The 15,464-nt window shown below is 54.7% G+C and overlaps 1 protein-coding gene across 9 annotated transcripts in view; it reads right to left on the reverse strand.

The window, feature by feature from the left end:
- The window catches only part of Arhgef10l (Rho guanine nucleotide exchange factor 10 like), a 142,358-nt gene that overhangs the window by 60,086 nt on the left and 66,808 nt on the right, over positions 1-15,464 (reverse strand). For 4 of the 9 annotated variants that reach the window (XM_074081199.1, XM_074081201.1, XM_074081200.1 and 1 more), the window contains exons 7-11: positions 13,143-13,315; positions 8,680-8,796; positions 5,936-6,044; positions 2,941-3,047; positions 869-946 (exon numbers count right to left, since the gene is read on the reverse strand). In XM_074081199.1, the coding sequence (XP_073937300.1) occupies positions 869-946; positions 2,941-3,047; positions 5,936-6,044; positions 8,680-8,796; positions 13,143-13,315 (584 nt within the window). Of the gene's footprint in view, positions 1-868; positions 947-2,940; positions 3,048-3,859; positions 5,892-5,935; positions 6,045-8,679; positions 8,797-13,142; positions 13,316-15,464 lie in introns of those variants that run through there. The other 5 variants (XM_074081203.1, XM_074081204.1, XM_074081205.1 and 2 more) reach the window with 5 other exon arrangements.

Genomic DNA, 15,464 nt, shown 5'->3' on the forward strand with positions numbered 1-15,464 from the left:
CAACCCAGCCAAGGTCTTAAGAACTCGGTAGACCTGGCAGGCCTTCCTGCTGGGCAGAGAGGCAACCTTCACTCCTCCGTGTCCTTCTGAGGGGCTCTCCATGAATGGAACACTCCTGGCCTCTCCACAACACCCAGGACTTCTGTGTTATACTGAGTTGGGAGCAAGAAGGTGTCTTCTATGCCATCTGCCTGCAAGGAGCCTCACAGAGGCAGCTCAAGGACAAGGCTGGCCGGCTGCAAATGCTCAGAACAGTGAGGTCACTGTAAGCACCCTTTGCTCCCAGACCCAGCATCGCCCTCCCCAACCACCTCTACAGAAACAAGGACATCATTACCCCTCCTGCCTGACACCTGGGCTCTCACTTAGAGGGGAAGGAGAAGAGAAGGGTGTCACCAGAGACACAGAGCCTCACAGAGGCTCCGCTGGTGGCCTCATTCCAATACCCTAGAAGGGTCAAGGTCTCAGGGTTTCAAACCACAGACCAAGGTGGCACACCTGTCATGTCACACAGCATCTGCTTAGCAATCCCTGGGCATCCCAGTGTGAGAAAGAAAGGGTATCCTACCCCACCCCTGCCTGGGGAACCCCAAGGCCCCAGGAGCTCCCAGAGTGACAAGGAAGACATAGTCCCTTCCTGGCACAGAAGACCACAGCTGCAACTCTCATTTCAGAGAATCCCAAACTTCAGTTGCAGAAAGCAGCTACTCCTGTGAGCACTCAAGCCTTGATGGCCCCATAAATACAGCTGGCTTTGGGCCCCTTCCCCTTAAAGCTGCCACAGTCCCCAAATGCTTCTTGTAGGGTGTCACCCTGAGGCCCTCCATGTACTTGCTCCCGGAGACCCTTAGAGCCCCCGAAGACACACCTGGAGTATCCGCTTCAGTGACTCCACGTAGCTGCCTTCGCTCTGCACAATGGAGCCCAGGATGTGCCTCCGGACCACCTGCTCAGGCCAACAGCACAGTCAGCATGTGGAAAATCTACTGCACAGGGCCAGCGCCTGCCGTGTGCAGGGATGGGAAGAGGAGCTGATGGCTACAGGACACGGGAGCCTGGGCCTCCCAAAGCCACCTGCAGAACCACCTGCCCAGATGGAAGAACTGGGGAGGAAGGGTGGTGCTCCAGCACAAGCCCCTGCTGGCCTCCATTTGCACACATCTGGGGACAGGGAAGTGAGAGGTGTCCGATTCTGTCTCTGGACAATTCTACTACAGATCCTTTGTTAGACCAAAATGAACTCTCATTCCCACCTCTGGTTTAGATGATACCCTTGGGCAGCCCGTCTTCTGCAGGACAGCCCTTGGGGGATGCCCTTCCCCCAGGTGGTCTCTGACTTGGGCTAAATATCCCAGTCCCTTCCCTTTCCTGCTCTCCTGCCCCATCTCCCAGCCCACAGAGGGGATGGTGCCCTCAGCTACAGCTGCCCAGCACCAGGTCAGATACGGTGTGATTTGTGCCTGCAGCCCTAGGCAGGGCAAAGTGGTGGGTCTCAAACTTTGCTGTCACTTGGCTCCCACCCAATGTGATTCCGTTGGTACAGGTGTGACCTGGGCATCGGCCTTTAAATCTTCCTAGGTGTTAGTGTACAGTGAAGCCATGGGAACCCACAGAGGTGTCTAGCTGGGAGGGTGATCCTCACTCTACCCCACACTGTTCTGAGAGTGTTGATCAAGTCCGCCCGACCATGGCCACAGTTCTGCTCCCTCCTCCAACTCCTGCTCCTCTCCTCCCACTATCCTGATCATGACCCACACAGCCACAGCAGATGGGCAAGGTCACTGTCCTGTAAGCTGTCCCACAGCTGGAAGTAGCACTGACAATCCTCAGGAGTTCAGGTGGCCCCCATGGCAGAGTTCCAAACCTCAGCACCTGGACTTGGGCTGAGTAACTGTAGGGGCGCTGTCTGTTGCATCCCCAGATGTTCATCAATTCCCTTGGCCTCTGCCCACCAGATGCTAGTAGAACCTTGACCTAAAACTGTCCCCAAACGTTGTCAGATATCCCCTAGGGGGCAAAGAACACCCTCCATTGAGAGCTGCTGGCCTGGAATAACCAGAATGCCTGATCCGGAACTGCAACAGGCCACCAGGAAAGAGCAGCAGCAGCCCACAGCAGGAGGACGAAGAGGCCTGGATGGTGAGGGGGGAAGACTGGGGTCTGCCTGGCTCTCTGATAGCCACCAGCCACACTGGGGCAGAGTGTCACTGTCCCAAATGCTGTTCGGAGGAGGACAGACTATGAACAAGGAAGGGAGGGTACAAATCACAGGGAACCCAACAGCAAGCGTCTGAGAAGGCACATCTTCTCCTCCACCCCGGCCGATGGCTGCCAGCAGAAATGGGGGCCAGTGTGGATCTGTCCACCCAAGACCACCAAACCCTTTACACTGAGTTTGCTGCTGGATACATTTCACTCAGTGTCCTTGGAGCCAGACGGAAGCAGGCATTTCACACCCATTTCATGGCTGTCAAAACTCAGACTGTGAGGGGAAAAATTGTGACTTGGCCAAGGTCCCCAAGCACAGCTGCCCAATCTCACTGTGATGCTATGAGAGAAGGACATCACTCATAGAACTACAGCTCCTGGAAGAATCTGTTGACAACCCAGAGGCCCTGGTGTACACAGATGGACAGAGGGTAATGATTGGTACCTGTTCCCCCCAGAAGTCTTCCCTAAGTCACGCTCTTCAGCCTTTTCTCACCACAACCCCTTCTTCAAGTGACCTCAGTTGGAACCTGCTCTGGTTAGTAGGGGTTCAAACATTCCAAATGCTGGGATCTCACCATCCCCCAGACCAACAGTACAAAACCCACAGGGCCCAGTTCTCTGCTAAGAGCCCCCAGCTGATACTTCCTCTTCAGGATCTAGACAGTAGGTTGTGACCGCCACCCACCTTCCCCTTCCCACAGAGATTCCCATCCCCTACTCCAAACAGACCTGCTGAGGGCTCAGGCCATCCGGCATGGGGCCCAGTTCTGGGGCTGGGGGCTTGATGTCTGTCACACTGACCTCCAGGAGTCCCATGTCCTCCTCTTCTGAGTCACCTGCAAAGCCAGATGGGCTGATGACAAAGCTAAGATGGGGTCACCATGTCCTGTTCAGGTCCCAGGAGCTGAGAGTCACCCAAAGCAGCCCTGGACTCCCGGTCCCTGGGCCATGTGGGGTAAGAGCCAGTACCCTGGCTCCCCACATAGCACCCACTGCTACACACAGGGCCTGGAATAATCCATGAGCACAGATGTGGGAGAGAGGGAAGAAGGAGGAGGAAGACAGCGAATGAGTGAGAACAAGAATAGAAAGCAGCATCTCATCCCACAGGCCTGGCTCTCAGACTCAGCTCTGCCAGAAGTCACTGTCCCTGCTCAGACCCTCCTGCTCCTGCCGGTTAAAGGCCAGCTGCCCATGTCCCCATTACTGAGCACTAAAAATAGATTTCTTCTGGGTCCCTAAGAGGGGGAAGAAAATAAACCCTGAAAAGACCAGTGAAGTTTGGCTTTGCACTCTCATTTAAAAAAAAAAAAAAAAAAAGCAAAGACCCAAAAGAGAAAACATTTGGCTGGATGTGACAGAGAATCCCAGGCCGGGGTGAAGGCAGGTCCCTGACTGGGACAGACAGGGGCCCAGGCCTCTGAGAGAAAGAGAGCCAGTCACGGTTCAGCATGGTCAGTCCTTGCAGAGCTCTAGCCCCTTTCAAGAGAGGCTCAGGTCCCGAGAGTGGGCACCCCAGGCACTCAGTTGCTCTGGCACTGTGGCCACTGTAGGAGGCAGGGAGTGGCTGCTGTGGGGAGGCTGGGAAGAGAGAAGTGGCAGCAAGCCGAGGGACCAATGGCACAGGGCCACCCAGGCAGGCCCTTACCTGAGCAGGAGACAGAGGAAGAGGAGGAAGAGGGACAGCGGACCACGGCGTGGGGGTGGGGGCGGTGAAGACCCTCCTGCCTGGTCCACATCATGCCCCAGGCATCACTGCGCACCCACCCCAGCTGCCGGCACCGCGGCTTCCTCTTCCCCCACGCGCTGCTGGGTAGCATTCTTGGCCTGTGATCTGAGCCCTGCCAGGCTATTAATAACGCCTTTGTGGGAGGGTCACTTTAGGAAAGGCCCCGGGTGAGTGGGTGGAGTGGGGACAGTGTCCCAGAAACAGTCCCCAGCCATGTGACCAGTTTGCCCTCGTATAGTCCAGTGCTCCCCAAAACAGACAGGTATGGCCTTGAGCAGAGGAATATTCCAGCATGGCAGGTGCCCACTCCATTTAGCACTACAGCCGGTGCCTGGGGTGAGGGATTCAGATGAGAGATGATGAGAGATGATGATCCTGCTACTCCAAGAGGGGAGAAACTGGGCGAGGTCATGGCCAAGAGGAGGGAGCTAGAAGAGGACCCAGTTAGCATGATGACATCCTGGCACCAAATTCCTGCTCTTAGGGCTGACCAACACAGAGAATAACACCTGCCATGCAAGCAAGCTCTTTCCACACTGCCTCGGTCAGTCATCCTCACCAAGGCCCCGGGAGACAGACGCCATTATTAGGCCCATTGTAGGAATGAACCAACTGAGGGAAAGAGAAGTTAAAATGCAGAACTTTGCAAGAGAGCACCAGCTTTCCAAGTTCTCCCTGGCTTGGAGCCCGGGTTCCTTCGCTACACCAGGTGGGTGGGAGGCCGACCTGCCCCAGATAAGGCCTCCTCTGACCCAAGGCCTGGCACCCTCAGAGCTCTGTCAAGACAACACTGACCACCAGCCCACTGTCCTGGCATTTCCTGTCTCCGACTATTTTGTGGCCCCAACATGAGTGGCACGAGGCTGAACGGGATATTGCTTGGATCTGTGCCCCCAGTGCATGAGAACCTTCCAAGGGTCCCAGCCTGGGAGAAGGGACCCTGATGGGGACCAGGAGCCAGGGGGTGAGCCTCAGGGGAGTAGGGGCAGCCAGGGAGAGTGGCCAGGCAGGGAGGAAGGCCAAAGAGGAGGATGGAAAGGTGAGTATGTGGGCAGGGGCACAAAACCTAACGGAGGAGCCTCAATCTCCTGCCCTACAGCATGTCCTGTGATGAGGCCTTGGGCCAAGGGCATGGGACTTGCAGCCCTGCTCAGTGCCTACAGAAGACCTGTGAAAGCTGGAAAGGCACAGGAGCTGAGCCAGGGGCACAATAAGCACTGTGGGCCTCTCATCAGCCTCACCACCCCAACAAGCCCTCCTCCCCTCCCATTCCTGTGACTCATTCAAATGCTGAAATGCCACCACACCAGAAGACCTTCCCACTGCCACACTCCATCAGTTGCTCTTTTAGTCCCTTCTCCTGGCTCAATTTCTCTCCCTGAGTTCCTATCACTACCTGTCAATTTATCGGCTCACTCCCCTTCGCCCTGATTGGAGCACCAGCTCTGGGGAAGGACTCTTATCTGTTCTGTGCTAGTCCCCAGATGTTAGGACAGATGCTAGCACACAATGGAACTTTAAAAAATGTGCTGAATGAATGAATGAACAAATGAGCAATTGATCAAATCCAATCATAGGACACTTCTGCCTAGAGCCTCGATGACCCTCCAATGTCCTTAAGGTGACGGGCAAATGCCCACTGCACCAGGAGCCCCTGGAGGAAAAGCTACTGAATTCATCTTGGTGTCTTCCAAGCAGTATGGAGCATGGCACTTAGCAGGTGTCTACAAAGACTAGCTGGTTGGAGGGATGGGTGGGTGGATACAGGTATGAATAGAAACAGTCAAGATGAGGCCAGCTGAGCCAGGGACAAGAGGTCAAGGCAGCCAGGACCACGAGCAGGGGCCAGGGTACTGAAGGGAGGGGCCCCACCAATCCCAGAAGAGGCTGCCCATGCCTGCCAGAGGATGGAAGCAAGCTAGGACCAACCAGGACATGTGAGGTCTAGTGCCCCCCACCACCGTAGCAGCACCCCACCCAGTGTGACCGCCTCACCAAGGACATCCTTCCGGTGCAGAAAGGAGACTTTGCGCATGACGGCCATCCGTGTCTTCTCCAGCCCATCCCTGGTCCCACTCTTGGCAGCCTTCATGAGCTGGGTCATCTGAGCAAAGGAGAGGGGTCGTCAGAGAGGCTGAAGGAGGGCTGGGGACATCTGCTTCCGAGAGACCTCAGCCCTTTCCCACTGTGACGGGGAGCAGCAGAGGCCAGGAGCGACAGTGGGGGAGCAGGTGTGTTCATGCCCCCAGGGTCTCCCTGCAGGCAACAAAAGGTCCTAACCCATCGGCTTCCTCTAGGACAAGCTATCTGCACAAGTGTCAAATTAAGGAGATGGAATGAGGAAAAGGGGTGGAGTCCTGGACCTGGGTTCAAATCCCAGCTCAGCCACTCCCCAGCAAGTGGACAAGTTGCTTCACCACCCCGAGCCTCAGTTTCTCCACACAAAACTGAGGTAACAACAAAACCTCTGGGCCAGGTCCAGGAAAGGGTCACTGAGAGCTGGCCTGATGCCCTGGGGTGGGGACTTATTTCAGGGGCTAATAACAGGAAGCGAGTACTGCCCCATGTCTGCTGAGCCCAGGTGAGAAGCCCACCCCTTGCCACCCCCTGCCCCCTGCCACAAGCCAGGATGCTTTCTGAGCTGCTGCTGGAGGAAGGAAAGCTGAGGTTGCAGGGAGCAGGATGCCGTCTTCTTGGTGGTGCTGACGTAGCAAGCCAAGCAGGACACGAGGCACGAAGAGGGTGGCATGCCTGAGAGGGGGAAGCGGGCAGTCCGGGCACTGAGGAGAGCTACTATCCTCTATTCCCTCTCTGTCCCCAGTCCCAGCCCTGGCACCTTCTCAAGCCCACAGAGGCCCCCGTGACCACTGAGTGCTTGCAATGTACTGCTGAGATCCCTGATTCTGTTTCATTTTAATTAATTCCAGTGGAAATAACCATGTGGCCATGACGGTGGTGGTTCAGTTCCCGGAAACCCCCCATCCTCAAACTCTGAAGGGGGTGCCCCAATCTGGGGATGGGGGTCTCTGGCCTCCTCTGGCCTCAATGTCAACCCCACTGTCCCTAGATCCCCAGCTGAAGGGCCACGCACTTCTCAGAGGTCTGGGAGAAGAAAGCTGCCTGAAAAGTCGTGGGGGCTGTGGCTGCAGAGGCCATACAGGGTGGTGGCTTTTCAGGAACAAGGCTGGCTTTCTGGAAACAACCACAGATGCAAAAGGGAAGAGGGGCCCCAGCAACCACCACCACCTCCACCCCTGCTTGCATCTGTTGCGCAGGGTCCTTGATCTCTCAGCGGGAGAGGCATGAGCACTCAAGAATCTAACAGGGAGACATATGTCAACTCCAGAACTGCACACAGATGCTCATCTCCTCCAGGGGACATCCTCTTCTGGGGAATCACACCCCATGTGGGAAACCTCTGTTCCTGAGCCCAGTTCCTGTCCTGGCAGAAAGCCATCAATGGGACCCTTAAAGTGTCATTTGGGGGAATCATCTGAGGCCCTTGCTTGGCATTTTCCTAAGCAAAGGAAGAGCAGAGAGAAACACCTAGAAGGTTCCCTGAGTCAGCCTGGCCTCCTGAGGTGTCTACAAGTGTCCCTCCTCTCCTTCCTCCTCCTCCTGGGGGCTCAAGCTGTAATGCAGTGGGCAGGGCTGCAAGGATAGGCCACACTCAGGATCTGCCACTGACTGCCACTGTCACCACCAGCCAGCACTTCACTGGCCTGCTGCTAAATAATAGCGGAAAGACATTTATCCCCAGGATGCCAGGGGGACAAGACAGTCAGGCACAAAACAGTAACAGTGGGCACCATCCACTGAGCTCCTACAGCCAAGCAACATACCAAGCACCTGCAGGCCTGATCGTCCACCCTATGTCCTCCCAGGACCACTACTGCTGACATCCCCATTTCTCAGGCAAGGAAAACCAGGCTCAGAGAGGCCAAGGTGACTGCCCAGGATCAAGCAACAAGGGAGTGGTGATACAGGACTTGAACCCAAGTCCCCAGGCCTCCACAGCCTATGCTTGTGACCAAGACACAGAGCAGGAACTCAATTAATGATACTGTCAACAGCATCATTATCCAGAGCCTCGTCCAACCTGAGTTGGTGCTGCCATTTCCCCTGCAGACTTCCTAATCCTGATCTCTGAACAGCGTGGTGGGGCAGGAACATCCAATGTCACCAACACTTGTATTTCGCAAAGTGTAACCCAAACCCATTCACCCTGGTTATTAAACATACAGATTCCTGGGCCCTGCCCCACACCACAGAGTCAGCACCCTGCAGTGGAACTTAAGAGTCTGTATTTTGTTGTTTTGCTGAGTTTCTGTTTTTGTTTTGAGACAGGGTCTCTCTCTGTAGCCCAGACTGGCCTTGAATTCCCTATCCTCCTGTCTCAGCCTCCCGAGTGCTGGGACTACAGGCATGTACATCCAAACCTGGCCAGGAATCTGCGCTTTTAGCAAGAACCTCAGAGTAATTCTGAGGATCCTAAAGTTTCAAACCCCACCCAAGACTTGCAGTGGACCATTGGGATTTCCATGGCAGGTGGGGAAGGGGGTAGGTAAGAATGAGGGTGTAAGGAACAGCTGGCCTAGGTCATTGCCTGCTGCCATGCAGATGTGAGGTGCAGCCAGGTTCTGAGTCTCAAGACCAGGCTCTGAGGCTCACACCCACCCTCCAAGGCCCAGCACAGCAGAAAGGCTCCCTCGGGACCAGGAGGGACAGATGGACAGTACCTTACAATCGCACTTGTGCTTCAGCTCCTGCATGTCTCTCCCCCCAACTCTTAAAGCCAAGATGTCTCTCTTAGTCCTGGCGCATCTCTCCTTTAGCCTAGTCAGGTCTGGAGAAAGCTGGAGCCCCCAAGCGGCCAGGCAGAAGGAGAGCAGGTGAGAGGAGCAGGCGGGACAGGGAGGAGACAAAACACAGACAACAGGGGAAAAAGGAGACTCAGGTCAAGTGGCAGATGGACCGTCAGGGCAGACAAGATGTAACATCCCTGGGGCCCAAGCAGCAATTGTGGTCAGGTTCAGCTGGAATCTGATCCAGAGGCATTCAGCACAATATGCCAGGCAGCAGCAGGTTGTGTCTCTGCCGCAGGGAATCCCGGATGCTGTGGAGCAGAGCGGAGGGAATCAAGCCCAGCACCTGCCCCCTTTCTCAGGGAAAAGGGAACGATGTTCTGAGGATGAGATAAGGACTTCATCTTCTCCCTCCCCAGCCCAACGTAGAGCTTGCATCATAAGAGTTCTCAGTGAACTTGTGAGGTGGAAAACTGGCAATGGGTGGATGGGTGGAATGGGTGGGAGATAAATGGATATATGGGCAAATGCACAGAGAGACAAATGAATGGGTAGAGGACAGTTGGACAGATAGGTGGACAACCTGCAGACAGATGAAGTGGATGGATGGACAGGCAAATAAACAGATCGGTGAACAATTAGATAAACTTGGCTGGGTGACTATATAGTTGGGCAAATGATGGATGGATGGATAGGATGGCCGGATGGATGGATGGAGAGATAGTCAGATGAGGGACTATCTCTGAAAGAATGGATGGATAGGTGGATGGATATCCACAGGCACTGCTATGCTGGTAAACAGTTAACAACCAGTTATCTAGGATAAAGAGCCTTCTTCACAGTGGTGGAAGTCCTCTACTCCAACCTGGGCCAATTTCAATCCACCAAAATGACATCACTGAATGCAGATCTTTAAAGAGATGCTTGCAGGTGGTTCTTGAGTTCTTGTGAACTTGCACAAACTGACTCCAGCACACCATGGAGGAAAGGGCAAATGAAAGAAGAGATGAGAATGGAAGGATGGATGGGTGACTGGCCTACAGGCTATCTGGGATGATGGATGGACAGCAGAAGAGACAGACACACAGTTGTGACCTGTGTGGTAAAGTACACAGAAGCAGACAAGTGGAAGACTCAGGAGTGAGCTGCAGAGGCGGGGAGGCCTGCGGGCAAGGCATGGCTCCCCACTTGCTAGCTGGAAACTTCTGCTTGCTGCTCTGAGGTGCAGCTTCCTGTGTGGTATAAAGTGGCCATAAGAACAGCTACTTCACAGGGTTGCTGAGAAAATTAAATGGACAGTACATTTACAGCCTAGGGCTTAGTAAGTACTCAAAATGTAAGTCATTATTCATCTATCATTTAAATTATAAGTGCTCACATTTATTCAATGGATGGATGGATGGATGGATAGACAGAGATGGACAGATGGATGAGGTATTTTAATCCATATGTGATGTTGAGTTCTGGTTCTACTGTTTAATGGCTGTGTGACCCCTAACAATCATTAACCTCTCTGAGCTGTGGTCACATAGGTTTTCTGATCAGTAAAATGAGAATCTGACTATATGCAACACTGACAACCATAAGGTATTAGGAGATCGAATGAACTGCTTTGTGAACTGTCCCAACTGGAAGAGTGGTCACTACTTTCAAGCAAAGAAGTATGCAGGACATGATCCTCGGAGTGACCAGACCTGAAACACTGGACAGTGTGGGGTCTGCTGTACAGCCCCTGGGCCTTCTGGTGTTCCTTCACCTCTGTCAGGGTCATGAGCACTAGGAAACATTAGGGTCAGAGGTCACTTGCTGAGTTGGCCAGAATGAGGCTGAGACCAGAGCAGGTATTTCTATAATGAGCCTGCCAGTTCTGCCCAGGTCCCCAGTCAGGTCACAGTGACCTCAATTAGAAGAGGAATAAGCAGAGAGCAGAGGGGTTCCCTGCAGCCACCCCTCTGTGGGAGAAACAATCTCCCACTGACCACAGTGGCTTCCAGCAGGATCACCTGGGGACCAACAGGCTGAAGTGGCTGCTTACATTACATGTAGGTCAGGTGCTTCTAGGAGGTCCCTCTGCAAAGCCCTGGGTCACTTTACTGGCAAGAGTCTACCCACCTAAGGCTGGCCTCTCCAGACATCTGAAGGAGGAACTCCATTGGCTCTCTTACAGCTGGGCGGGGGGCCAGGACCACAGTCAGACTCACGGACAGGACAAAACATTTCCCCGGCACTTGCTGCCCAGTGTCCCACAGTGCACACCACACGCAACACACAGCCAGGCAGCGGTGACCAAACATGCATCTGCATCAATGCCAGGCAGGGGAGCAGGTGCATCTGAAAAACTCAGGAGGGCAAACCCCCCGGGCAGAGCTCAGAAGGGTCCCTGGGCAGAGGCAGAGGTGGACAGCAGAGAAAAAAACCCCTTGGAGTGCCAGCTGGTCAGGGAGTGGGTGGACCTCGGCCCGTGGGCAGAGAAAAAGTCCTTGTGTTAGAACTTCCAAGAACTGTGCCACGTGGTTTGTCTGCTGAGAGAGGAAGAGCAAGCTCAAAGCTTCAGCTTTCAGTGGTCCCCAAATACCCCCAGCACCAGGCCACAGAGAAACCAGACAGAACTCCTGAGTGCTCTGTAGGCCCCTTGCGCCCCCTGGGGGCAGAGAGTGAGTTAAAGGTAGGTTGCTGGGCTGCACCCACACTCTGAGCTAGAGTCCCTGAGAGCAAGATCCAAGCATCTGACTTCAGCTCACTCGCTACTGGATTCTGATGCCTGTGCAAGTCCGAAGACGGCTGCTGGGGAAAGTGATCCAGTATCTCCACCCCTCCTTCCCTGAGGGATGCCTATGATTCCCTCCCAGTCCCCAAGGAGAAGGTGGAGCCCAGGGAGTAACGGTGGGAGAGGAGGAGGGACCGCAGGAGGTCAAGAATCAAGCCCAGGGCTCAAAAGTCCACTGGTTACTACAAAGAACTGGGCCGAGACACAGAGTCCTACCTTTGTGTACAAAGGTGACCAAGGGGCTAGGGAACTTTATAACCTGAGCACCCCTTCCCTAAGGCAGTGCACACTGCCCCCTGAAAACACAAATCAGACACAGCCTGTCTGTGCTGGTCTGCTGGCCCTCCAGCCCACCTCCTCTGACGTCACAGCCCTCACTCACCTAACTTGGAGGCCTCCTCGCCAAGGCTCCCACCCTCGCCAGCCATGTGGCCAGGCTGGACACGCTTGTGTTTACAGAAAAGCAATTTGTCTTCATTTTTTACATGTTGTTACACATTCACTACCTCCTCCTAGACCATAAAGGTCTGTCGCAGATGGGACAGGGCTTCCCCACCCCTACCTGAGACATGGCCCTGGCACACAGTAGAGTCCCAAATGCTTTGCCTCATCCCCAGCAAGCATCAAGGCCATCTTCTGTAGCCCAGCCATAGTCCCCATACCTGAGAAGCTGGGGGCTCAGACAGATCTCTGAGCCCCTGCCTTGCCCAGGATATGGGAGCCAGTCCAGGCTGAGGAAAAACTGAAGTGCTATAGCAAGCACTTCTCCCCCAGGTGGGACCCTCAAACTCAGGAATGGCAGGAGGCACTCTGGAAGCCTTACCCAGAAGCCTGCAAGTATGGATGGAGTTGGGTACTATCTCATCCCTGCCCTACCTTCCTGGGAATAGCCCACAGACAGACCTCTCCTGCCTGTCTGTCATTTTAAAAAAGCCTGAGAGGGACCTTATCACCTCTGGTCAGGCAGGGCCTGTGGAAAGCTGCTTCCATTAAATTGAAAATCTCAGCATGGACAATTAGGTGCCTTCTGGTTGCTTCCACAGAACAGTACAGGAGGAGCAATGTCACAGGAAAGGAGGAAGCCCAATCTGTCCTTCTGCTCCAGCGGCTTCTCCATGAAACAGACAGAAGAGCCCTGCTCTGGGCAGAAACTCCAAGTGCACAGGCGCTACTCTGAAAAGCCTTGAGCAGAGGGCAGCTCCAAGGCAGCCAGCTAGCTCCCCAGGGCAGAGGGCACAGTGTGACCTGAGGGCTGGTCAGAGGACACTAGGGCTGGGGATCCAGGAGGCAGCTTGGCTAGTTGGCTGGGCTCCTGGAAGCACAGTGTTGAGAATGATTCTGTAGCCCAATCTGAGCCCAGTTGCTTGTCATGAGGAACTGACAAGGTCTGCACAGCGATGGAGTGCGGTGCTCATCCCCGGTCTGAGGCACTCCACAGCCACACAGAACACCGCAAGATCACTTCCTGTTTGGGGATGACCTACCTGGGCCTCTCGTTCCTCTCACTGCGCATTGCTGGAAACTACTTGTGCCCAGATGTTGGTCTTGGGCCTGGCCCTCACCACCCACTTATCCCTCCCAAAAGGGGTCTGGGTACCCAGGCCTTGAAAGACACCCCCAACCCCCTCACCTTGGGCTGGAAGGACCCTCGGTGCTTGGCAGGCTCTGCCTCCGGCTTGGCCTCCTCCCCTGAGTCCTCGCTGTAGCTTTCAAACTCACTGGAGCTCCAGCCTAGGTCCTCAGCCTCCTGGGGTGCCCCATCTCGATGCACATCCTCATAAAGCAGGTTCCTCTCCACCCCTGCTGGCCAGGGACAGTCTGGTGAGCCAGAGGCCCTGGCCAAGTCTTCCAGACTTGGAGCTTTGGGCTCACCTGCTAAACCCAGGTCGGGTAATGAACAGAAGGGAAGGGACAATATGGCAGGTGAATGAGGCCCTGGCCCTGGGGCACAGAAGCGATGCTGATGTCCTCCAGGTGAGGGGTGTGTGAGAAAAAGGGGGAAAGCATGAGATATGTGGCAGACACACAACAGGCTCATCACTTCTTCCTACATCCACTTCACCTCACTGTCAATCAGTGCTCATCTGGCCTCCTGGAAGTTTCTCAGTGAAAAAGAGGAAACCTCAGGGCCAAGTCCAAACTCAGGCCACCAGCATCCTCAGGTTATGATGACGAATGCTGGGGCACCAATGAGAAGATAGCCCACAGCACCATGTCTTTCTACAGGCTCACTCCCCCCAAATCTGTGTTCTTATGTGATCCAGGAGGATCCAGTAGGGGGCGTGCCTGGCCCAAAGTCCAAGATAGGTCTCTACCAAAGCCCCATAGGAAAGGCCCTGGACTGAACACTTGGGGACAGAGAGCTGAAAGTCCCCTATCTGGAGGGACAGACCCACCAGTGCACTTTTGGGGCCTTGTCAAGCCAGGTTGGAGATGTTGCTTTAAGGCTAAGGTGGAAAGCCACCTGGTCCCCAGCCCAGCTCTGTCCTGGAGAACTTGAGCTTCAGGTGGAGAAGAGCCAAGGACCTCATAAAGTGAGTTTGGGCTAGAAGAGGGACATGGGGATGAAATGCTTTTGTTGACAGAGAAGAAATGCAGCACTGGGAAAGTCAGCTCAGAAAGCACTGCTGAAGAGCGCAGAGCTCTCCCTGTATGGCCTCCATCAGAGACCTCGCTGCAAGCCAGGAAGGGGAGACACAGGGGGCTGCGTAAATAAGATATGGACAAGAAGCTCTCAGTAAGGAGCCTGGTCCACAGTGAGGACCCAGCAACAACAGATGATCATGTGTGATGGCCCTGAGTGAATCAGGTGGGCCCAGAGCCCCGCAGCTCCACTCTACAGTAAGAGCCAAGGAAGGAAACAGATGCACTGAGCCTCAGTGGGAACAACAGGGAGGTCATTTTTAAGAGAATAGTAACTAACATCTCCACAGACGGAGCAGCTGGCGCACAGGCTGTGACCTTTAGAAGACTGGACTGGCTGCCTTGCTATTAGAGTGGGCCCCATGACTAGTGCACAAAATGCAGAGCCCAGACCTTGGGTCTGCCCTGAGAAAGGCCCATGTTAGCATCTGCCAGTATGTACTCCCAAGTGTCAGAACCCCACACTCCCCACCCACCTCCACCTTCAGCACAAAGTCCCTCGCAACAGGTGCAAGGTCACCCGTCCTGTTAGATAGAAAGAAAAATGGGGCCTGCAGGATAGGCTGGCCACCAGCAGTGAGCTGGACTGGAGCTCCATTCATTTATCATACTTCCTTCTGCCAGGGACCCGCATCCCCAGTCACCTGGGGTTCATTTAGAAATGCCCCTCCAAGGGCTCCCTGAGCCTGTGGTGGAACCAAGTGCCAACCCCTCAGACTCCAGGGAGCTCACAGGCCCTCTTCCTCATGCCTCCTCCGCTACACTCAACGTGCAGGCCTAACCCAAAGCACTTATCACAGCCTGCTCGGTGCCCTGATCAGTTATCCCATGAATCCACATCACAACCTGGGGACAGGGAGGCCACTGGCCTGTTTTCATAGCTGAGTCAACAGATTAAGCAGTTGTCTGGGTGGCTCTCCCCAGAGGCCTATGAGGTCAGGATGACATTTTAGTTTTATATGAAGAAGAGGAGGCCCAAAGACACAGATACCTGTGCCCAGTCTGGCAGAGTGGGGATTCAACTATGTGTGTCCACTGGTGTGTACAACCTGCGCCTGGGCTGACAGTCTCTCCTCTGAGCTCCTGTGAAGCCCACATCAATCTCGGGCAGGCCGGTGCTGGGCTCTTGGCAGGTGTCACACGGCAGCAAGAGCCAACGGCACCTACCAAGGCGAGGGCCTAGCCCTGGGTTCAACACTCAGCAGCCCTTCCCCTGGATCCTCCCACAGTCCTGCAGGTAGGGACCCCAGGGGTGGGAATCGTGGTCCTTGGTTTGTAGGCTCAGAGCTGGGATGCAAACAGGGCAAAT

Source organism: Castor canadensis, chromosome 7, assembly GCF_047511655.1.
Source record: "Castor canadensis chromosome 7, mCasCan1.hap1v2, whole genome shotgun sequence".
In the NCBI taxonomy this organism is placed as follows: domain Eukaryota; kingdom Metazoa; phylum Chordata; class Mammalia; order Rodentia; family Castoridae; genus Castor; species Castor canadensis.